Source organism: Cnephaeus nilssonii (genome assembly GCF_951640355.1).
Source record: "Cnephaeus nilssonii genome assembly, chromosome: 7".
In the NCBI taxonomy this organism is placed as follows: domain Eukaryota; kingdom Metazoa; phylum Chordata; class Mammalia; order Chiroptera; family Vespertilionidae; genus Cnephaeus; species Cnephaeus nilssonii.
Window position 1 is genome coordinate 87,026,928 of NC_137078.1, and position 23,826 is coordinate 87,050,753.

The following is a 23,826-nucleotide window of genomic DNA, read 5'->3' on the forward strand; positions in this document are numbered from 1 at the left end:
CGGCAGCCATTTCTGTGGCAGTTAATTCACCTTCTACAATTGAAACTTTGTAGCCTTAAGCGGGTGAGCCCGGCCAGGGTGTGCAGAAAGCTTTGCTTCCCCTGTTGCCGCCGGCAACCCTGGCCTGCTCTCTCAAGCTCCATTCTGCCACCATTTGTTTCAATTTGTTTACCTTCTACAATTGAAACTTTGTAGCTTGAGTGGAGGCTTAGGCCTGCAACGGCTATGGAAAGCTTGGCTTGCTCTGTTACCTGGGAAACCTTGCTCTCTGTGGCTGTAGCCATCTTGGATTGGGGTTAATTTGCATACTCGCCCTGATTGGCTGGTGGGCGTGGCTTGGCTGGTGGGCGTGGCTTATGTAGCGGAGTGATGGTTAATTTGCATATTACCATTTTATTAGAGAGGATTTTTCCATTGATCTTTTAGAGAGAGGGGAAGAGAGAAAGAAAGACAGAAATATCAATGTGAGAGAAACGCATCCTGCACCAGCCCCCACCAGGGCCCAGGGACGATAGGAGCCTGCAACCAAGGTAAGTGCCCTTGACCGGAATGGAACCAGGGACCCTTAGGTCAGTAGAACCACACTCTATCCACTGAGCCAAACCGGCTAGGGCCTTAACAAGCATTTTGTTGTGATTGATCAGTGAGGACAAACAGACCATCTAAGCGTTTATGAGGTGAGAATTGGAATTTGGAGTCTGTCTATTGTCATAGGTAAACAAGGGGGTGCCCATAAGTTTCATCTGTCACAGAAGGGTGTTTCTTTGCAGTAACCTATGTTTCAGAACCCAGAAGGGTGGGAGGGGCTTCATAACCTTCCCTATTTTCCAGGATCACAGGGTTGGTAAAGTGAAACAACGTTAATAGATGTCCTGATAAACATAAGCAAGAATTTATTTAAAGTATCCTATCTAATAAAAGAGTAATGTGCAAATTGACCATCATTCCAACACAAGAGGGCTGCCCCATGTGGAAACAAGATGGCCACCACAAGATGGCCAGCAGAGGAGGGCAGTTGGGAGGGACCAGGATTGTACAGGAGGGAAGTTGGGGCGACCGGGCCTGAAGAGAAGGGCAGTTGTGGGGGACTCAGGCCTGCAGGGGAGAGCAGTTGGGGGTGACCAGGCCTGCAGGGGAGGGCAGTTAGGGGTGACCAGGCCTGCAGGGGAGGGCAATTAGGGGTGACCAGGCCTGCAGGGGAGGGCAGTTAGGGGTGACCAGGCCTGCAAGGGAGGGCAGTTAGGGGCAAACAGGCTGGCAGGGGAACAGTTAGGCATCAATCAGGCTGGCAGGGGCGTGGTTAGGGGGTGTTTAAGCTGGCAGGCAGAAGTGGTTAGGGGCAATCAGGAAGGCGGGCAGGTGAGCAATTGGGAGCCAGCAGTATTGGATTGTGAGAGGGATGTCCGACTGCCCGTTTAGGCTCGATCCTACTGGGATGGAGCCTAAACGGGCAGTCGGACATCCTTGAGGGGTCCCAGATTGGAGAGGGTGCAGGTTGGGCTGAGGGACACACACCCCTGTGCACAAATTTCGTGCACCGGGCCTCTAGTATACTTATAAGTGAATTGCTGGATCAAAAGATATGTGTAACTTCACTTTTATTGGGCAATGCCAAATTGTTTTCAAAGTGGTTGTACCAGTTCACACTTCCACTAACAGTGTATGGTATCTCCACTTGCTCCACATTATCACCAACACTTAAGGATTAAAATATTTTTTGCCAATCTGGTGGATATGACGTGGGTCTTATCGCCTTTCCTTGATTAATGAGATTAAACATGTTTAAGTCTCTTCTGTGAAGTGACTTCGGCCCACTTTGCAACTGGATTATCTTTTCTTACTGATTTGTGTAGGTCCACTAATATGTCTTGGAAGATAAATGGATGAACGACCTTAAAGTCTCTAAAAGGAGATTAGGTTTGGAAGATCCCCAACAACTAAAAATCTTGAAAACTACGCGCCTCCCACAGGCTTCTAATTTGATTCTCAAGAGTTTATGAAAATCACCCCACTTCTCAGGTGATCTTTCCCATCATCATCGTCTTCTCTCTGTAGAAAAAGTACCCGAACAACTTATCCGGCACCTCTCCAGTTCCAGGTTCCACATCCACATCCACCTCCACAGCCTCGGCAGCCAGATCGGGGATTACACAATTGTGACACAGATCCCAGCGTCACTAGTGCCGTTCTCGCGAGAATTGGTTCAGTGGATCATGTGACAGTCCAAGATGGCGGTGCCCGGCGAGGCGGAAGAAGATGCGGCAGTTTACTTAATAGTGAGTGGCATCCCCTCGGAGTTGCGCTCGGCCCAGCTACGGAGCTACTTCAGCCAGTTCCGGGAACAGAGCGACTGTGGCTTCCTTTGTTTCCATTACCGGCATCGTCCTGAGCGGGCCCCTCCACAGGCCACTCCCGCATCTGCCCTAACTCCTATCGGCCAGAGTCTTGCCCAGACTTCAGTCACCGGTGGCCGCACTCGGGACGCTGTCCCGGTCCAGACCCGCACCTGCTGCTGTGTAGTCTCCGTACGAGGGACCGCTCAAGCCCAGAAGTTTCTTCGCATGTATTCCGGCCGCCAGTGGCTAGATTCTCAGGGGACTTGGTTGCCCAGTCGTTGTTTCATCCGCAGACTTCGGCTACCTACTGAGGCAGCAGGTACGGTTGGGAAAGATATAGACTGGATCTGGAACGCGGGCACGTTTCTCTCCTTCTTTTTAAATATATTTTTATTTATTTCAGAGAGGAAGGAAGAGGGAGAGAGATATAGAAACATCAATGACGAGAGAGAATCATTGATCGGCTCCCTCCTGCAAGCCCCACACCGGGGATCGAGCCCGTAACCGGCCATGTGCCCTGACCTTATTATGTCCCCTTCCAGACCCCTTTCTCTATCTAAGGGGTTGATTTTGCACTGACACAGAAAGGTAAAAAGGAAGTCAGGTTTCCAATCCTCTTATTATCTTTATCTCGCTCTCCTCCTGCTCCCCACCCAGTCCTCTCTTGGCAAGATACAAATGAAGAGACAGTTTTTCTCAGGACAGCTCCCATTTTCATTGGAAATCACTTCGATGGGGAACAGGAAACAGTGCGGAGCCTTTAATTCATTCAACAAACCTAGCTTATATCGTTAGGCCTAGTGTTACTCTAGCTGGTAGGCAGAGAATTGGACACGTTCTTGTGCACAGAGTCCAGAGATTTGTAATAAGGTAATTGTCACAAAGATGCCATTCTCGTTGTTAATATTTACTGAGCACTTCCTGTGTACTTCTTATGCACTGTTCTAAGCCTTTCTTTTTTTTTTATTGATTCCTCACAGCAATACTATAAGGTAGGATCTATTGTTACTCCTGTTTTATATGTGAGGAAACGGGGGTGCAGAAGTTATGTTGCTTGCCTAAGGTTAGAGCTAGTAAATGGCAGAATCACAATACAAACCCAAGCATTTTACTTCAGAGCCTATGCTGTTTGTCACCAAGTGCTATGAGAAGATAGAGGAGGGAGAACCCGATTTCCAATAGGGATCAGGCTTTTCCTCTGGATCTTGAGAAAGATAAGTTTGTGGGGAAGAATGGTGTTCAAAGTAAATGGTATTTGCAAAGACACAGATAGAGATGTGAAAGCCCATGAGACTTTCAGGGCGTGTTAAACTGTTTCATGTGGCTGGAGCACATGATAGGAAGGTGTGCAGGGGCTGATGGTTGGTGGTAGTTGAGGATCAAAAGATCAACAGGAACCAGATCAGGAAGAAACGTGTGCTCAGCTGAAGTGATGAGAAATAGCATGAAATTACTAGTTGGTTCTGGTCAGGGAATGGAGGAAGGGATTCTGGGAATTTGAAAGGGACGAACAACATTGGACTAAAGGATTTAAACCTTGACCGACTTCTGGCTCAAGTGTTCCTGGAGGCTTCTAGGTTTCAAGCGCCATTCTTCTCTCTGCTTCCCAAGGTTTGGGCTCCTTTCCCTTCAAGACCCGGAAGGAACTGCAGAGTCGGAAGGCTAAGAGTGAAGCCTTCACTCTCGATGACCTGAGGCAACTGCCAGAGCTGAACCCACCAGTGCTAATGCCCAATGGGAATGTGGGGACGCCCCTGCAGGTCTTTTTGGAGTTGATCCGGGCCTGCCGCCTGCCCCCTCGGATCATCACCCAGCTGCAGCTCCAGTTCCCCAAGACAGGCTCCTCCCGACGCTACGGCAATGTACCATTCAGGTATGAGGACTCAGAGACTGTGGAGCAGGAAGAGCTTGTGTACACGGCTGAGGGTGAGGAAATACCCCAGGGAACCTGCCTGACATACATACCAGCCAGCCTCTGTGGAGAGCCCGAGGAAGAAGGGGAAAAGGAGGAGGAAGAAGAATCACACTCAGATGACGTGAGTACATTGAGCCATCCTTCCTTGCTGGCAGCTTAGAGAGGCCAAGGCATTAAGAATATCACTCTCACCCAGTGTGGCTCAGTGGTTGAGCATCAACCTATGAACTGGGAGGTCAAGGTTCAATTCCCGATCAGGGTACATGCCCGGGTTGCAGGTTCCATCCCCATTAGGGGTTGTGCAATAGGCAGCCGATTGATGATTCTCTCTCATCATTAATGTTTCTGTCCCTCTCTCCTTTCCTCTCTGAAATCAGTTTAAAAAATAATAATTCATCTATGTCCCCAAAGCTCCAAGCAGTGTTGCTAACACATCTGGACCACATCCTTGTGTGGTACTGTCTTGACTTTTCTCCAGCACCTGTTCTGCAACAGTGATTCCTGAGGTCTCTTGAAATTTAACCCGGACAGGGCCCCCCAAGATTTCAAACCATGAGTCATCTTATCATTCTATAAGTCCAGTCAAGCAATTGTAAACATAGCAACTATCATAGGATTCCAAAGTTAGTCTAAGACCATTTCCTGCCTTCAAAAAGCTTGAAATCTCCCTGAAAAGAGAGAGGCAGCATCTGGAAAGGCTGTATGGGGTGGCAAGCTGGGTTTGAATGCTGGCTCTGCCACTCTCTTGGTGTATCTTGGGCAAATCACTTTATTCCTCTGAACCCAAGTTTCCTCATCTGTAGACTGGGGATAATGGTACTTACCTCACAGCGTTGTTGGGGTGATTAAAGGAGCTAAATTATGTGAAGAGCCTGACACACAGTAGATAGTAGGTATTACTTCTTGTCCCTTCTTTCTTTGTGATAGCCTATATAAGGCTAATATGCAAATCGACCTAATGGTTGACGCTATGATGCACACTAACCACCAGAGGGCAGACGACCAATGAGACTGCTGTGGGCCTCAGTGTGGCCAGCTCCATGTAGGCTGTAGAACTTGAGGGATGAGGAGGATTTTACCAAGTAAAGAGAAGGTGGTGAGAAAGAAGAGCAGATATTTCAGGCAGGGGGAACAGTATGACCAAAAACACAGAAATAAGAGTGAATTAGGTTTGTCAGGGGAAAGAGCCATGTTGAGAAACAGATGGAGAGATGTGTTTGTCAAGACCTCAAGGGCCTAATATGTGTTGCATCTTGGAAAAACTTGGAGGAATGATGCTGAGGGCTCATCTCATGGGCCTCCTGTACCTTGAGCTGCCCTCCTTGTGGGCATAAGGTCAGGAAGCTAAACAGGCAAGTCACCTCTCCCCTTTCTCCAGGACGATGACCGGTGTGAGGAGTGGGAACGGCATGAAGCGCTGCATGAGGATGTGACCGGGCAGGAGCGTACCACTGAGCGGCTCTTTGAGGAGGAGATCGAGCTCAAGTGGGAGAAGGGCGGCTCTGGCCTGGTGTTCTACACAGATGCCCAGTTCTGGCAGGAGGAAGAAGGAGGTAATGCTGGCACCAGACTAGGGCAGGAGTGTTCCCTGCTGCATTTGCTCTGGGCTTTATGTTCCACAGGGTGGAATCCCTGACAGTGGGTCCAATAAAAGGCTAGGAAAGTGGCTAACCTTAACTGTATCTGAGACCAGTCATCCTTTTTAGGGGTGGGGGGATCAGTGGAGTGGAGAGAAAGTACCCTCCCACAATCAAAAGCCCCAAGTTCTTGAACATATGTCTAAGTCTAGATTTAACTCTCAACAGAACTGAGAGTCCTTAAGCTGACTCTGCTTGATGCTTTTATACCTGCAGACTTCGATGAACAGACAGCCGATGACTGGGATGTGGACATGAGTGTGTACTACGACAGAGGTACTGGGCCAGGGGTTGCGTTACTGGGAGGTGGAACTGGTGGTCTTGCAGTGCCACTTTATCAGACCTGCTTAGCAAAGGCTGAGACAGAACATCAGTTCCCTTGGGGTAGCTCACTGAGAGGGTTCCTCTCTTAAGATATCTCTAGTTGAGTGCCTTAAGTGCTGGTTGTAGGCAGAGCCTTCTTTTTCTTTGTGGAGCAAGGACAAGTAGGGATAGCCCTTAGGGAACTCTGCTTCTGGTAGGCAGACCCTGGAATTGTGGGCATTGGTAAGAATTTAGATTCTAGAGTCAAAAATGACCTGGTAGGGAGAGGAGGGGAAGACCTGGGCTCTAAATCTCTCTCTTTGTTGGCTCTATGACTTTTCTGCACCATAATTTTCTCATTTGTAAGATGGGAGAACCATGGTTCTATTCTGGGTAAGCTCCCATCTAATGAGAGAGAGAATTTATAAGGTAATAAAATCATCATAAAGATGAATATGTAAATCTTGTGAGGGTCTTAGACACCTGATTTCCCCCCTTCTGCAAACTGGGCTCTGCTTCTTCAGATGGTGGAGACAAGGATGCCCGAGACTCTGTCCAAATGCGCCTGGAACGGAGACTCCGTGATGGCCAGGAGGACGGCTCTGTGACTGAAGGCCAGGTGGGCACCTTTGAGCGCCACACCAAGGTGAGGATTTTGCCCAATCCATTGACCTCTCTTTTCCTTCTCTACCCCATTCTTTCTCTTCCCCCCCACCCCTGCCCTCCATAAGAGCTCTATCTCTTGAGTCTTTTCCCTTTCCTCTGCAGGGCATTGGACGGAAGGTGATGGAGCGACAGGGTTGGGCTGAGGGCCAGGGCCTGGGCAGCCGGTGCTCAGGGGTGCCTGAGGCCCTGGATAATGATGGCCAACACCCCAGATGTAAGCGTGGACTGGGGTGAGTATGACTGGGTGATTTCCCTGGGGGTCCAAGCTAGCCTTTCACCTGGTTCCCCCTTCCCTCTGGCTTTGGGGTGGATGCTGGAGTGTCCTAGAGAGTGAACTTCAAAGTAGAGTTAGAAGGAAAAAGTAGGTCTGGATCTCCTGGTGGGATCATTACTCCTAGTCTGAGGAGTTAGGACTTGATGATTGCCTTTGGGGAGTGACTGTAAGTCACAGAGTGGTGACAGTTGTTCTAAACTTTGTGCACTATTTAAAATGAAAGCATTGAGGCCCCTGGTTACTGCCACTGTCAATGAATGGATAAAGCAAAAGTTCAGATTTAAAGGCTCTGTCTTGGGGACAAACCAGATATGCAGTAGCTATTTCCCTGTCCTTTCCCAACTCCTTAACTGGGGTTTGAGAGAGAGCAGTCCTCTCACCGAGGGCCTTTTTTAATCCAGGTACCACGGAGAGAAGCTACAGCCATTTGGGCAACTGAAGAGGCCCCGTAGAAGTGGTTTGGGACTCATCTCCACCATCTATGATGAACCCCTGCCCCAGGACCAAGGGGAGTTGCTGCTCCGACGCCAACCACCCACCAGCATGAAGTTTCGGACAGATATGACCTTTGTGAGGGGTTCCAGCTCTGCCTTTGACAGCTTCTCAGAGCCTGAGTGACTTCCTTAGTTAGGATCACGCATAACTGCCCTGGCCTTTTCTCCCACCGAAGCAGGAAGAAGTCTGGGAGCAGTAACTTGCTGCACTCCTTCAGGGTGCTTTGTTCTGAACTTGCCTTCTGGCTTTCTACCTCAGGGGCATTTTTCAAAAAGCCCCCTATTCTCTCCTTTGATATTAGGGCTTAATGACCGCTCTTCGTTGATCTCCTAATCCTGGTCCGTTTGGGCTTGCCCCTGTCACCTCCCCCAGTACCTTGAAAAGCTGGATTGATTGAGGTTATTAACGCAACCTTCTTTGGGTGGTGTCACCTTGAAGGCCAGAAAGAATGAGAAAGGGACCTGGAAGAGAAGAGGATTTATGGTGCTCGGAACAGATGGTCTCGGGACGGGCCTTCCACTGCCTGTCCCCCTGACAGGCTGGGACTAGACGGCAGAGAATCTGCGGGAGGTGGTCCGGATCTGCGATTGAATGGTAGAATAAAGAAGTTTATGCCCTGACTGGTTTGGCTCAGTGGATAGAGCATCGGCCTGCAGACTGAAAGGTCCCAGGTTCGATTCCGGTCAAGGGCATGTACCTTGGTTGCAGGCACATCCCCAGTGGGAGGTGTGCAGGAAGCAGCTGATAGGTGTTTCTCATCTATGCTTCTAACTCTCTATTCCGCTCCCTTCCTCTCTGTATAAAATCAATAAAATATATATATATATATATATATATATATATATATATATATATATATATTTATTTATTTATTTATTTATTTTTAAAGAAGTTTATGACCGGATTTCTTTGTCTTCTAATTTGGGCCTTAGAGGAAGGTTGGGTAAATCCCGAAAGTTTCCTTGCCCCATACCCCAACCCATCTCCTCGCTGGTGGTGAAATGCAGCGCGCCGCCACGACCTTCGGCGCTAAGCTGTGTCGTCACCGTGAGGGCGGGACTTCCTCTCCGGGACCCTATCATTTCTGACGTCTTCCGGAAGTTGCTGGTTTGCTCAGTACCGGGCGGTTTACTCGGCGTTGCTGAGCTCCCTGCTATTCCACCGTAGGCAATTCCGGGGCTCCGCCACCGCGCCACCCCCCAAAGTGCACGTCGGGAATCCCGTCGCCCTTGGCTCTCGTCTCTGGCGCGGTCGCCCGCCTTGTTTCCCCGCCGAGTTTTCCTGCTGCGTACGGGGCCGAGTGCCACCCATGGCGGGAGCCGCTCGGACCCCGGCCTTTGGACAGGCTGTGATCGGCCCGCCCGGCTCGGGAAAGACCACATACTGCCTGGGCATGAGCGAGTTCCTGCGCGCGATGGGCCGGCGCGTGGCGGTAGTGAACTTGGACCCGGCCAACGAGGGGCTGCCGTACGAGTGCGCCGTGGACGTGAGCGAGCTGGTGGGTTTGGGCGACGTGATGGACGCGCTGCGGCTGGGGCCCAACGGCGGCCTGCTGTACTGCATGGAGTACCTGGAGGCCAATCTGGACTGGCTGCGTGCCAAGCTTGACCCCCTCCGTGGCCATTACTTCCTCTTCGACTGCCCAGGCCAAGTGGAGCTCTGCACGCACCATGGCTCCTTGCGCAGCATCTTCTCCCAGATGGCCCAGTGGGACCTCAGGGTGCGTCTTGGGTCGGGCAGGCCCATTTTGCAGATGAAGGAACTAAGACAGGGAGGGCATGCCACACCCCCATGTCACACAGCGAGGCAAGGGCAGAGTTGCTTTGGACTATAACTGGTATAATTTCGAATTCTGGCTCTGACACTGTGTGATCCTGGGCAAGTCAGTTGATCTTTCTGAATCTCAGTTTTCTCATCTGTAAATGGATGTGTTAGCACCCAGTTTGGGATTATTAGAAGTATGGAAGGAGTTATGTGGAAAATAGCATGGCGATTGTTGTTGTGAGTTGGGGGCAAAAGTAAGTGAAAGATTGTTGTCAGATGTAGTGGGAATTGAACCAGTTGCCCACTGGGAGGCTCAGCACAAGGCATCTTCTAAGAAAAATGCCCATATCTCCTGGGAGAAGGAAATGAGTTGTGGCCGTTAGAACGAAACAGAAGGAAAAGACTAATGGGGAAGACAGGCATCCCCAATCTGATGGGGGAGGTATATAGGCCCTGATGTTCCCTGCCTCCCCAGGCCACTCTCATCCTGTCTCTCCCTCCCCTCCCAGCTGACTGCTGTCCACCTGGTAGATTCTCACTACTGCACAGACCCTGCCAAGTTCATTTCAGTACTATGTACCTCCCTGGCCACCATGCTGCATGTAGAGCTGCCCCACGTCAACCTCCTCTCCAAGATGGACCTCATTGAGCACTATGGGAAGCTAGGTAAGTGCTCCTGTTTGGGCCAGGCAAGGTGTAGGGCAGTGGCTGGGCTGAGTGATGCAGAGATCTGAGCTGAAGGAAGCTTCCTCAGGGACCTGGTGATCATGGCCTGGTGATCATAGCCACAGTCAGGTGCTGACCCCTCCCCATTTACTTTGTTCCACTTACTGTTCTGGGTTTTGGGGACAAGAAAACTATAGATGGTAATATGTATTATGAAGGAATTAAAACGAAATGATGGACAGTGAGTGGTGGGGAGTGAGCAGTGCCATCTGAGCTGAGACCTGAATGGTGAGGTGCTAGCTAAGGGAGAACTGTTCTAAGCAGAGGGACCAGTAGTGAGTAAAGGCCCTCAGGTAGCAAAGCGTTTATTTGTTTCCAAGGAAGGTGGGGGCAGGGTAGCTGAGATAGCGTTTAGGGGAAGGGTGGTAGGAAATGAGGTCAGAGAGGTTGGCAGGGGCCAAAACTTGTACTATTTAAACACAGGAAAATCATTGATGAATATTAAGCAAGGGAATAGCACGAACTGAAAAGGTCGTTCTGGCTGCTTTGGGAATGAATTGAAAAGGGCAAGAATGAAAACAGCTCCTTTCGTATTTTTGCAGCAGCCCAAGCAGTGGTGGTGGGAATGGAGAAAGTGAGATTCAAAACTTGCTCAAGAAATAGGATTTATTTGTGGATTGGACCTGGAGACAGAGAAATTAAGAATGACACTCAGGTTTTTCTGACGGAGCCAGTGTACAAATAAGGGTGCCATTTGTCAAGGTGGAGAAGATTGAGGGAAAAGCAGGCTGCTGAGGCAGGGGAGTTGCATAAGGACCCTATGGCTAGCATTTCTTTCCTGCAATGTTAGTGCTCTGCTGAGCTGGGGCATCAGTTCCCTAAATAGCATCTCTAGCCACAAAGAAGAACAGCTGAAGTGAGCAGTAAGGGAAGTCATTGGGAGAGTGATTGTAAGGGCCTTGTCCAGCGAAGGCAGGACATGGAGGAATGGCAGCACTTCCTGGTCAATCAGAGTCCTGGTCCATCTCTGGGCAAGCCCAGAAGCCCCATTTTACCTATGTGCAGATTTGTAGTCATCCAGAGCTTCTCACTCCCTTCACAGCCTCCACCAGGTGGCTACATGGTGGTCTTGAACCTTCCTAGCCCTGACTCTTGATGGGCGTCCTCACAAAAGGCTGATCAGCAAATCAGATGAGGCCATTGAGGCCCAGAGTCCTTACATGAATCACACAGCTAGTATGTTAGTTGAGGTGAAATCTAAACCCAAATGTATCTGGCTCTAGTTTCTTAATTCTCATTGAGAAACCTACCTGTCAAGCAACCCAAGAAGTTTGTTGGAATGCTTAGACATTCTTCCTTGTAGGGGTGTCAGTTTCTAATTAGAGCTGATTAGAGCGTGGAAGTCAGAGCACACGAGTGAGTTGATCAATCTCTGACAGCCTGTTTCCTCAGCTCACCTGCCGAATAGCCCAACCACTTGAGTTTTCCAGGCTGAAATGGACAGTGCAAGCCCACTTTACTTCTCTTAGTGGGAAGTTTGTAGACATAGAACTGAGTCAGAAACCCCAGAGTCATTTAGTCTGGTTTGCTCGTTTTACATTAAGAAGGAACTGGCCCAGAAAGGGAAAGAGATTTACCCAGATTCCACCCTGCTAAAGTCCTTACAGTGTGTGCTGGGTCTTGGGGGTACTACCTGACTCTGAGCTTCATGAGGGCAGCACCAAGCACTGTACTTGGTACATGTTCGGTATTATTATTTGCTACCACTGATCAAGTACTTCTTTGTACCAGGCACAAGGGTTCATAGCATTTAATCCTCACAGCAGCCCCATGAGGTGGGTATCTGTCCATAGAGCTAGTAAATGACAGAACCAGCCGGTGAGAGAATGAAGGCAGAGGAAGGAAGAAAAAATATGGTCTCTGTCCTTGGGGTTTTAGCCTGATGCCACCTGCTCCTGACTGGTTTCTCTCCTTAGCCTTCAACCTGGACTACTACACAGAGGTCCTGGACCTCTCCTACTTGCTTGACCACCTGGCTTCTGACCCTTTCTTCCGCCACTATCGTCAGCTCAATGAGAAATTGGTGCAGCTCATTGAAGACTACAGCCTGGTCTCCTTCATTCCTCTCAACATCCAGGTACCATGGACTAAGAGGCCTATTCCCTTGGTATAGGCTCTGACAGTGCCTTGGACCTCTCCAAGCCAAGAGTACAGGAGGCTTTGAGGCTCAAACAGTAGTCTTTATCCTAGGTCATGCTATCATTCGGTCCTCCTTGGTTTTGGTAGCGGGGACTCTGGTGGGCAGGATTCCACTAAAGAGGTTGGACCAAACTTTGGCCCTATCTATTTTGTGTTGTTGGGTCCTCTCCACAAATGTTCCCTGAAAGTCACCAGCAAGGGACTGGACCAAGGTCAGGGATAAGTCTGTCGGGCTCCTTCAAGATGAGCAACTGCTTATTGACTTTGCAAAGTAGTATCAACCCCTGTGCCTCTCACCTTCACCCTGCAAAGATAACCTGGGAGACACCCGTGCATGTTTGAGTCCTTTCTGCAGTATGTGGACTTGAGCAAACTTGTCTCTTCCCTTTTTAATGCCACACTCTTCTCTAAAAATGAGGTTAAACCTATGATATTAATCTTAACTACCACTTACTGCAGGTTTTCTTTTTTTTTAAATATATTTTTATTGATTTCAGAGAGGAAAGGAGAGAAACATCAATGATGAGAGAGAATCATTGATCGGCTGCCTCTTGCACACCCCACACTGGGGATTGAACCCGCAACCCAGGCATATGCCCTTGACCAGATTCGAACCTGGGACCCTTCAGTCCACAGGCCGATGCTCTATCCACTGAGCCAAACAGGCTAGGGCAGTTTTTTTTTGTGTTTTTTTTTTAATACTTTCATTTATTTTTATTGATTTCAGAGAGCGAGGGAGAGAGAGATAGAAACATCAATGATAAGAGAGAATAATTGATCAGCTGCCTCCTGCATGCCCCCTACTGGGGATCAAGCGGCAACCTGGGTATGTGCCCTTGACCAGAATCGAACCCGGGACCCTTCAGTCCGCAGGCCAACGCTCTATCCACTGAACCAAACCGGCTAGGGCCAGGTTTTCTAAACTAGGCATTGTGGTAAGAACTGTAATACCTTGTTGTTATTAATCATCACCCAAGGATATTTTTTCCATTGATTTTTAGAGAGAGTGTACGGGAGGGAGGGAGGGGGAGACAAAGCGAAACATCAGTATAAGAAAGACATATCAATTATTTGCCTCCCGCACACCCCCCAACCGGGGCCAGGGATCAAACCTGCAACATGGGTATGTGCTCTTGCCCCAAAATCGAACCTGTGACCCTTCAGTGCGAGGGCTGACTCTCTAACAACTGAGAAACACCGGCCAGGGCTTTAATGCATTATTTTGATCTTTCCTTCCTATCATGTGATGTATGAATTGTTCTTATTACTTTTATGTGGATAAATAAATAGGTTACATGCATATTTATTCGGTGCCTACTGCTAGCTAAGTACTGTGCCAGACACTGGAAATACCTCGACCTTGAAGATCAGTCGAGTAGGGGAGGCAGATGAGTTAATAACTTACTAGTAGTTAGTAAGACGGTAGGATCAGAGCTACAATAGGAATAAATCCAGGGAACTATGGTTGTGCATAGAGGAACTTACCTGTTCTAAATTCGGTGGGGTGGTAGCCAGGCCTCTGGGAACATGTAGAACTACTTCAGGCCAGCGAAGCTGCATATACAGAGACTTCATGAGGCAAGATTGAGGTGGGGGTTGGGGACTGAAAGCAGTTTGGTATATCAATTCCACACCTCTGTTTCACTCACAGAGCTGTTTTCTCTCTTCCCTGCCCAGGACAAGGAGAGTATCCAACGGGTTCTGCAGGCTGTGGATAAAGCCAACGGCTACTGCTTCGGGGTCCAAGAGCAGCGAAGCCTGGAGGCCATGATGTCTGCTGCAATGGGAGCTGACTTCCATTTCTCCTCGTATCCTTGCTCTCTAGCCTCTTAGCCACAGCCAGTGGGGGTGGGGTGTGGGTAGTGTATGGGACTCAGGAATAGCTACTTATACCTTTGTAGATGACTGATTCATTTTGACCAATTGGGCCCCCCGGTGACTGTCTTTCATGTTCAAAGGCTGGCCCCTTAGACAGCTTCAGGGTTAGTTGTACCTTAGGACAAGGGAAGATATTGATCAGAAGGAGCAAAAATACAGAGACCAGGAATGAAAGGGCATTGGTCACTTGAAAGAGAGGTAAGGGGTTCAGTTTGCCTGATGTCTTGAGTGTGAAGGGGAAAGGAGGAGGTGCAGGCTGGCGATGGGGGTGCTTGAGTGCCCTGCTAAGGCATGTGGACTTCGGCTCATGGGCGAGCAGTAGGAACAGCATAGTGGTGTTGCTCAGGGCATGAACAAATGTACATTTTTGAAAAGCCTCTCCAAGTGTGGAAATGCATTTAAGGGATGTGATTGGGGGCAGGAGAGTGTTTACAGTTTCTAGAAAAGAAGAGATGAAACATTAGTAGTGAGAATAGAAAGAAGTGTGTGAGTTGGAAAAATATTAAGGTGATAGATGGTTAAAGGTAGAGGTAGAGCAGAATTTGGACTCTCGGTTTCCGGCTTAGATGGTATGGGTGGTTGTGCTAGTCACTGAGGTAAGAAAAGAAAGAGGAAGGTTTGTCAGTTTGTCATGGAGATGGAAGGGATGGGAGCTAGCAGGTGTGCTATGTTTGAGGGGGATCTGGGACCATCGGAGCTGTCTTGGAGGCAGCTAGACCTTCAAAACTGGGCCGGTGATGGTAGAGCTGAGGTCATGTGTAGGTGTCTCTCATGTCACAGAGGCTACTAGTACATGTGAGGTAGGACAGGCTTTCTAGGCTGGTTTCAGAGATTTGGCATCTACACGGGATTCTGGAGACAAGGCAGGGGTGGGGGAGGTACACTCCAGAGTCCTGTGTAGGGAGGAAAATAGTTCCAGCCAACACTTACTGTCAGGCCCTTTCACACGTGGGGAACAAAGTTCACAGGGAAGCAGACTAGTTACAGATGATGGCACTAGAGTGTGCAATAAGTACCTGAAGAAGGGATGAGGACCTGCCTCACACAACATGCTGTTAATGGCCAATTCAACTGCACGTACTCAGCAAAAAAGGGAAAGGGCACTTTAATAGGGCTGTGATATTTTGCACACTGTACATTACTTTATGCAGTCATATTCTCATAAAACCATGTATACCCAGCATGTCAAACTCAAAGGCTAACACGGGCGAAATAAACAAGGTTTAAGTTTATGTGGCCACAAAAAAAACAGCTTCAATCTTCATAGAAACAGTTTTATTTTATTAGAGACATGCTGAATACAAATGGCTGAAATAAAAGTAATTGTTAACATAAAATAGTAGAACATTTTAATAAAAATTAATATTTTTCTTGAACATTAACTTATCAGACACTGACTAACTGCACAAATTAATAAGTGTAATGCAAATAAAACTATTTTTCTTGTTCTCCGAAAGCGAAGTATTTTCTGTTGCGCACACCAAACAAGTCAGTACAGGACTAATGACTTGGCAATCGGTTGCTAAAATATTCGCTGCTAGTATTAGTGGAGAGAAATGGTGCGCCTGCGCTTAAGGCACATAAGGGAAATGAATGCAACACAATTATAGTAATCAGTCATTAGTGAACGTTGTAGTTCGTTAATAATTATGTATAACAGGATATTATAAAAATTAAGTTACAAAATTTTATTAAAACGTTTCTTACATATCATTATGTTGGCTGGGCCACAAAAATATTCATTGTGAGCCTCATGCGGCCCGAGGACCACAAGTTTGACATGCTTGATGTATACTGTATTTAATAAGTGATTTAAGGAATTTTAAGGTTTTTTGTTATTTTTCTGATTCCCTGAATTGCTTTGGTTTTTAATTTTTCAGTTACCGTTTACTTTCAATATTATTTTGTATTGGTTTCAGGTGTAGAGCCTAGTGATTAGATAATCATATACTTTACAAAGGAATTTTAAGGGTATTTCTCACCATATACATTTATGCTGATTTTAGATTCTACCCCCCCACCCTAATCTTCTTAAGGTTCAACTTTATTCTGTGTATAGGCAATTAGGGATTGGTATAAACATGGGAAAGTCAGTTCTGCTGAGGAGTGAGTCGGTAAAGAAAGCTTCAAAGTGGTAGTGACATTTGATTTGCATCATCTCAAAGTGAGGGTTAGCCAGGTTGATTAAGAGGAAAAGGGAATTCAAGGCAAAGAGAACAATGTATACAAAGGCATAGGACTTTAAGACTGAGACATGTCTTAAGGGGGGTTGCAAGTAGAATGGTGACTTGTGGGCAGGACAGGACTTCTGGCTGGGGAGCAGTGATAGTGCCAGGAGATAGGCAGGAGAACGCAGGGTTCATGTGCCTTGCTCAGGAATGTACGCTTCAGGCCAGAGATAAGACAGGTTTGATGTTATTCCAAGTCAAGCAAATGATCCTCAGGACTGCCTGGCACAGGAACAAAGCATTACCTCCTGAGGAAAAGTGAAGGGAAGAGGGCACAGGTTCAGAGTCAGTTTGTGTCGGGTTGAGATGGATTTGATGGATGGATCCATGAGATGGTAAAGAAAGGTCTAACCCAGTGGTCGGCAAACTCATTAGTCAACAGAGCCAAATATCGACAGTACAACGATTGAAATTTCTTTTGAGAGCCAAATTTTTTAAACTTAAACTTCTAACGCCACTTCTTCAAAATAGACTCGCCCAGGCCGTGGTATTTTGTGGAAGAGCCACACTCAAGGGGCCAAAGAGCCGCATGTGGCTCGCGAGCCGCAGTTTGCCGACCACGGGTCTAACCTGAACATCATTTGGTGGGCTACATACTCCATTTGCAGGATGTTATTTAATCTTTATTCAATCCCCTTTTATAGATGAAGCAGTTGGAGCTCTGAGAGTGATGACCCCAATGTCCCTCAGCATGTGTTAGAAGAACCATTCAAATCTCGGTCTCCCTGGTTGTAGAGTCTCAGTTGCTGACACTGGAGTCATCTAGTAGAGCAGCCATGGTGGCCAACATGGTCAACCCCTATCTCCCACTCAGACCCCAGTCCCCGACCTCAGGCCAGCCAGTCTTACAGGGTTCCGTCAGCAGTGTCATGGTCTTTGTCCTTGTGAATCTGGATTGTGTCTTACTGCTGTCCCAGAGAGGTAGAAGGCACCCTAGGGCCCAAGCAGAAATTTGTTTTCTTTGAGCTCACTTGTGTTTTCTCCTTTGGCAGAAGAGAAGTCACAAACATTTCTTAAGCACCTACTGTGTGCCAGGTGCCATGCTAGGCACTCTATTCATTATCTCATTTGATCCTCATAACAACTCTTGTTTTACAGATGTTGTAAATGTTAAATCAGGATTTAAATCTCCATGGTCTGGCGCTGAGCATTTGTCATAACAACAGAGTTGAAGGGTTAGCATTCTGGTTTTCTGATCCTCAGCAATTCGAGGAAGAGGAGCATTTGAGTCTCGTTGCTTTGATAGGCTTCTCAGACCCTATTGGTCCCTGTTGCCTGAAGCTATAATTATGAGGAAGGGAAAAGGATGGAATTACTCTGCCAGACATGGTTGGAAGATGGGCATCAGTAGAGGTCAGATTCCACCCAGACCAGTTTCCCATCCTTGCCCATGCTATCATCCTTGACGTGCCCTCTCTCAGCACCCTGGGAATCCAGGAGAAGTACCTGGCACCCTCAGACCAGTCAGTGGAGCAAGAAGCCATGGACCTGTAACAACAGGCTGGGCTCTGGAGAACAAGACATGTAACCCAGTGCTGGGGAAAGCTGTAGCCCCAGTGAACAGTGGACAGCTCAGCAGGCTGCAGACCCAAGAACAGTCCTCCCAGCCAGATGGAAGGCTGATGAAGAGACACCCAGCCCTGCAAAGGACTTCTGACCAAAAGTCAGACGTGGTGCAAGCAGAGCACCCACCACACCCTCGGTGCTCATGAGCTCTGGGTACTGCCACCTGGCCCCACTCGGACTATTGTGGAATGTGAATACAAGAGTTTATTTTCTCCTACATGTTGTGACTTTTAACCTTTCTGCAACCATCCAGGGAGCTGGGGTAGAGTGAGTGAATGTCACTTTCCCTCAGAAGAGTTCTATTTCTTCATCTAGGGCAATATTTCCCCAAAGAACAGGATAATACGGAGGTTTAACACTTATTCTCCAATGGTGCACTCCAGTTTTAACTGATCCTGAAGCTTGAGGTTTACAGGGGATACTTCTTAGCTAGATCTTAATGTTTTATTTTCACTGTATTCATTTTACGGTTTTCTATTTTTGGCAAGTGCTAGCTAGTTTCCATTTATAGTAGTGATTAAAAGTTTACTTTAAAATGAAATTATTTATACAAAATGCATTGTTTAAAGAAAAATATTAAGTATATAATATGACATGAGGGGCATGGCAAAAATTAAGGTGGTTTCAAGTTGGAAATACTGGTGATACTGGAAATACTTTCTTTGCTCTTCTTGCAACTGGTTGGGTGCAATTTATATTGGCAACCAATAGGTGGCACTCCAGGCTTAGTTTTGCAGTCGTAGCTTGCAGCATAAGAGGGACAGATGGCAGTTGTGCCAGAAGTCTTATTTGCAGATACTTGGTCCTGTTAATACACCATGAAGGGCTTGGCATTTTACAAAGTGCCTTCATACACATGGTCCTCATGTGGTTCACACAGCAACTTCTAGAGGTACAAACAAGATTGGGACTATTACTAAGCCCCACTTTACATAAAGGAAACAGATGTGTTTGAACTTCAGTCAGCCTAGCTCTCTCATAGTTCACTTTGCTGACTTCTTAATTGTGGATACTAATGGTGAAACATTATGGCCCATATCCCACAGGATTTGAGGCCAGTTGGAAGAAAGAATTTCGACACCTGTAGAGTATTACTGAGTCACAAATCAGGAGGAAGATAGGTCACTGGTGGTTTGGGCAGTTTAGGGGATCTATTCAGAAGTAGCCTTGAGATGGCGATGACCGCTCTTGCTTTCCAGCTTTGACAGCCAGAGCAGAGTGAAGGGCTATGAGGAGGCTCCTGTGGCTGGAACAGTATGAAAGCTGCCAACCTCCGCTCCCACGCCTGGCCTTATAGAGGATAATAATTGGGTGCTGCTTCCCCAGCCTCTTTCATCTGCAGAGTTCAAAGCACCTCATTCCTATTAATACCCTGCACAGTAGGTAGAGAGTATCAACAAAGCAAGCCAGGGAAACTGAGACCAGGAGTCCCAGCCTTCGGCTGGCTGTGAGTCACCTATGGGGCCTGGAGCCCAGGAATCCTGACGCCCTGGCCACTGAACAAATCCTTCATCAGAGAGTGAGGATGCATGCTGTGTTTTTGAAAATAGTACCAATAGCTGTGGTCATGGGTGTTTCTTTTTTAATATATTTTTATTGATTTCAGAGAGGAAGGGAGAGAGAGAAAAACATTGAGAGAATCCTTGATCGGCTGCCTCCTGCACGCCCCGATGGGGGATCAAGCGCACAACCTGGACATGTGCCCCTGACCAGAATCGAACCCGGGACCCTTCAGTCCACAGGCCGACACTTAATTCATTGTGCCAAACCAGCCAGGGCTGGTCATGGGTTTTGATGCTTACTCCATCATGGAGGCCACAGCCATCACCAAAACAAACCAGTTGGAGAGAGCTGTCATTAGAACTTTATGGGCTCGTATCCAAGCACCATGAGCATTTATTCTCTGCAGTCATGGAGTAGACATGGATGGGATAATCCAAAACTTTACTTTCAGGCATTGGTATGACAGCAAGGATGTTTTCTCTAATAAACGTATCTCTCCACCTCCCACTGATAGCAGAATGATTTTCATGTTGGGGAGGATATAGCACAGTGTCGAAAGGACTCTGGGTTCCAGGTGAGGTCTGTTCATCATGAAATGTATAGGGTAGGAGAAAGACTCCTCCAATATGGCTGGGATATGGCAACCGTCCTTAAGATTTCTTTTTTTTTTAAATTTAATTTCCTGATAAAAATAGCAAAGTGAAAAACTTGGAAAATAAAATTAGGCTCATAATCTCATAACAAATAAAAATACAATCTATAATAAATTTTATATTGAAATGTATATTTTGTTTATTTTTCTATACATACCGAGGGATAGTTATAGCATTTATATAAGTGAGATATGTTATTGCTTTGTAACCTGCCTTTTTTAGTTGACACTTTTATATAATTAAAAATATGAAGACCTTTTAATGTTTACATGATAATATTCTGTGGTATGGCTATAATATTGTTTACTTACTCAAATTCCCATGGTTAGCCATAAGTCATTACCAATTTTTTGCTATTGGAAATAGTGCTGTCTGAATCTTTAACTTTTTTTTAATTGATCTTAAAATGGGAGAGAGAGAGAAACAGATGTGAAAGAAATACATGGATTGGTGGCTTCCCGAATACACCTGGACCAGGGATCAAATTTGCAATCTAGGTATATGCCCTGACCAGCAATCGAACCCACGACCAGCCAGTCTGCTCTCCATTGTTTCTGAATTAGCAAAAAGCTCTCCTCCAGTCGGCTGAGATAGGAAGCCTGATCCCAGTAGGGTGTGTGGGAAGGTTGATCTTGGAGAGTCTCGGTCCTTTCTCAAGGCTCCCGAGAAGGGAAGGGGAGTGATTTCAGACCCATTCCAGCATTACCAAGGGCCACCCAGTTTTTTAAAATATATATCTTTATTGATTTCAGAGCGGAAGGGAGAGGGAGAGAGAGATAGAAACATTAATGATGAGAGAGAATCATTTATCGGCTGCCTTCTGCACGTCCCCCACTAGGTTTCAAGCCACAACCCTGGCATGTGCCCAGACTGGGGATTGAACCCGGGACCCCTCAGTCCTCAGGCCGACACTCTATACACTGAGCCAAACCAGCCAGGGCCCCACCCAGTTTTTGAAAGTAGTGGGGAGGCCCAACTGCCCCAGACACCTGGAAGGAAATTCTCTAGTAAGCTGAGTAGCCCCCTTCCTATACCTCCCCTTTTCTTCTTTCTTGCCCCTGGCCATTGAGCCTTTACCCAGCCTGATCTGGTATGCCCACCCCCACTTCCTATCCCCTGAAGAAGGAAGAGTTCCAAATTAGCACATACCTCAATGGCATTGGGCCTACTGAGGACAGGGGAAGTCATAAGTCTCATTTACAACGGACTGTCCTTCATTTCCTGCCAGGAAGCCAACTTCAGACAGCCCCAGAAGTTCAGGTGTCCAGGAGGCTTAAGACTGAGGAGCTGTGAAGGGATGGGCTGGGGATTTGGAGCCCAACCAAGATGAAAAAGAAAAATGAGTATTGTTTTTTCTTTTACTTTTTTATTTTTTTTTTTTTACTTTTTAAAAAAATATATATATTATTGATTTTTTTACAGAGAGGAAGAGAGAGGGATAGAGAGTTAGAAACATCAATCAGCTGCCTCCTGCACACCTCCCATTGGGGATGTGCCTGCAACAAAGGTACATGCCCTTGACCAGAATTGAACCTGGGACCTTTCAGTCTGCAGGCTGACGCTCTATCCACTGAGCCAAACCAGTTAGGGCGAAAGATGAGTATTGATAAAAATGTGCTGAACTAAAATACAGAGCAAAGCTGGAAATTTTCTGCATCCAAAACCCTGAAGCAATTGTGGAGGAGGGAGGTGAAAGGCCCCTTCAATCTATCCCAAATGAACGCAAAATCTCAAGAAGTGTGCTTACTGTGCAAGTACGGCTCCCTTCACACTGATTGGTGGCCTCTTCCTGTATATTCATCCTGGAACCTCCACATTGCTCTGTGGAATCATATAAACTGCACAGAAGGGATATTGGGACATGAGTAAGATTTCTCCCAACTCATAAAGAATACCAGTGGTTGCACAATCTATTCTGAGTTAAACATCAGTCCCTTGTACACTCAGAAAAGGAAATTTTCAGGATGACTTTATTCTGGAGGAAGAAAGGGGGGGAAATGTGTCTTCCTCCTTCCCTCCATTCTTCCCTCCCACCTTCTCTTTCAACATATATTTCTTAAATGCCATAATCTGATATATGAAGTACTGTAGGTAGCCACAGATTGAAGACTCCATGAGTTCAGTGTCTGGGATCTCCCTCTTTTATCTCTAGACAAATAAAGAGTTAAATTTCCCAGAGAACAGTAAGTAGAAAATTGGGTGGAGATGAGAGATGAATCAGCCTTTGACATACCTGTCTCCTGCCCCCACAGACATTCCTGGCCCCTGACTCACTGTGTAGGTGGGGCTGGGGGGTTCTGAGAGGAGGGGGGCCTACTCTGCAGAAACCTGCTTTTCTCCCCCTCTCCTGGCCCCTCCCCCCCCCCCCCCCCCCCCCCGCCACACACACACACACAGAGCAAGGATTGGGGGATGAGTAGACCCTGTGAACAGGTGAAGAATTGAAAAGGAACAAAGGATGTAACCAGATTAAGGAAATCTTAACTTGGTCAAGAGCAGGAAATTGGTCCACTACAGTTTTTTTCTCACTTAAGACAATTCCTTTCTGCTGGGCCCTAGGGTGGCATTAGATTGAGAGTAAGCCTTTCTTGATTCTTAGAAGCAGGGCAGCATAGCATAATGTGGTTCTTTTCAAGCTTATTTTTAACTCACAATACAGACACATGTGTGGCTATTTTAGCCATATGTGGAAACGGGAAACCCTGACCACTGGGCTCCTGCCCTGTGCTAGTTTCTGGGGAACCCCTCTGAACACAATTTGAAAACAGCTGTTATAGTTTAAAAATCATGGACTTTGGAGTCCGATCCATTCCATTCCCCAGGCACATTATTAGGTTATTTAGCTGCACTGAGCCCCATTCTCTTCATCTGCAAAACAAAGATGATGATAGCAGTCATGTCTGTTGCTATTTTTTAAAAAAATTATTTTGAGAGAGAGAGAGATTGATTTGTGTTGCACTTATTCATGCATTCATTGGTTGACTCTTTAAATGCCTGACCTCAGAATCTAACCTTGGCGTATAGGGACAATGCTCTAACCAACCAAGCTGCTGGGCCAGAACCCGCTGCTATTATTACAGTACTCTGTTCTCTAGGAAGAAGCAGGAGTGGGGCACTGTTGGTCAGAACAATCTTGGTGAAAGCATCTGAAATCAGGTTTCCCCCCAAAGGCACTGGACATTTGGACCTTGGACGTGTGTGTATAGGAGTATCTTGCCTTTCTAGAAGGAGCCACAGTGGCCTGCCTAACCCTTGGCCTCCCTAGGGTGCCTGGTTGGTTCTGAGAAGGCACTTTGAACCCAATGCCTTGCCCTCCATCACCTGTGGATCTACAGAGCCAATTAAGAGTAGGTATCTTCCCTAGAAAACCTTAAGTTGCAAATTTTCCCCATATCAATCAAATTCTTTTTAAAAAATATATATTTTATTGATTTTTTATAGAGAGGAAGGGAGAGGAATAGAGAGTTAGAAACATCCATGAGAGAGAAACATCGATCAGCTGCCTCCTGCACACCCCCTACTGGGCATGTGCCCCCAACCAAGGTACATGCCCTTGACCGGAATTGAACCTGGGATTCTTCAGTCCTCAGGCCGATGCTCTATCCACTGAGCCAAACCGGTTAGGGCTCAATCAAATTCTTGAGAGACGAAGATCTTTGCAAGCCCTGGGCCTCCATTTCCTGGAGGATAGATACTCTGGCCGTGCAGAAAGAATAGGGCTGGGATTATTTGAATCTTTGTGA

At 47.1% G+C, this 23,826-nt stretch overlaps 2 protein-coding genes across 3 annotated transcripts; both read left to right on the top strand.

Moving 5' to 3' along the window:
- Positions 1 to 2,222: 2,222 nt before the first annotated feature.
- GPATCH3 (G-patch domain containing 3) lies at positions 2,223 to 8,405 on the top strand. Its single transcript, XM_079776132.1, has 7 exons — positions 2,223 to 2,655; positions 3,948 to 4,372; positions 5,630 to 5,804; positions 6,105 to 6,164; positions 6,716 to 6,837; positions 6,960 to 7,087; positions 7,533 to 8,405. The coding sequence occupies exons 1-7, from the start codon at positions 2,229 to 2,231 to the stop codon at positions 7,747 to 7,749; spliced, it is 1,554 nt and encodes a 517-aa protein (XP_079632258.1). The 5' UTR covers positions 2,223 to 2,228; the 3' UTR covers positions 7,750 to 8,405.
- Positions 8,406 to 8,535: 130 nt separating this feature from the next.
- On the top strand, positions 8,536 to 20,290 carry GPN2 (GPN-loop GTPase 2). 2 transcript variants are annotated; one of them, XM_079777991.1, is made up of 5 exons: positions 8,536 to 9,346; positions 9,900 to 10,056; positions 12,033 to 12,193; positions 13,933 to 14,063; positions 17,783 to 20,290. In XM_079777991.1, the coding sequence occupies exons 1-5, from the start codon at positions 8,936 to 8,938 to the stop codon at positions 17,853 to 17,855; spliced, it is 933 nt and encodes a 310-aa protein (XP_079634117.1). In that variant the 5' UTR covers positions 8,536 to 8,935; the 3' UTR covers positions 17,856 to 20,290. The 2 variants fall into 2 exon arrangements, with proteins under 2 accessions (XP_079634117.1, XP_079634118.1); XM_079777992.1 differs by having other exon boundaries at positions 8,536 to 9,124.
- The last annotated feature ends 3,536 nt before the right edge of the window (positions 20,291 to 23,826 follow it).

What these genes read in the sequence shown, in the direction of transcription:
- GPN2 (XM_079777991.1), top strand. Translation starts at nt 8,936, where the DNA reads ATGGCGGGAGCCGCTCGGACCCCGGCCTTTGGACAGGCTGTGATCGGC. An exon ending in TGAGCACTATGGGAAGCTAG is followed by an intron (nt 10,057 to 12,032) that starts GTAAGTGCTCCT and finishes TTCTCTCCTTAG; the next exon opens with CCTTCAACCTGGACTACTAC. An exon ending in GCTGACTTCCATTTCTCCTC is followed by an intron (nt 14,064 to 17,782) that starts GTATCCTTGCTC and finishes GCCCTCTCTCAG; the next exon opens with CACCCTGGGAATCCAGGAGA.
- GPATCH3 (XM_079776132.1), top strand. Translation starts at nt 2,229, where the DNA reads ATGGCGGTGCCCGGCGAGGCGGAAGAAGATGCGGCAGTTTACTTAATA. An exon ending in GCTACCTACTGAGGCAGCAG is followed by an intron (nt 2,656 to 3,947) that starts GTACGGTTGGGA and finishes CTGCTTCCCAAG; the next exon opens with GTTTGGGCTCCTTTCCCTTC. An exon ending in CTGGCAGGAGGAAGAAGGAG is followed by an intron (nt 5,805 to 6,104) that starts GTAATGCTGGCA and finishes TTATACCTGCAG; the next exon opens with ACTTCGATGAACAGACAGCC.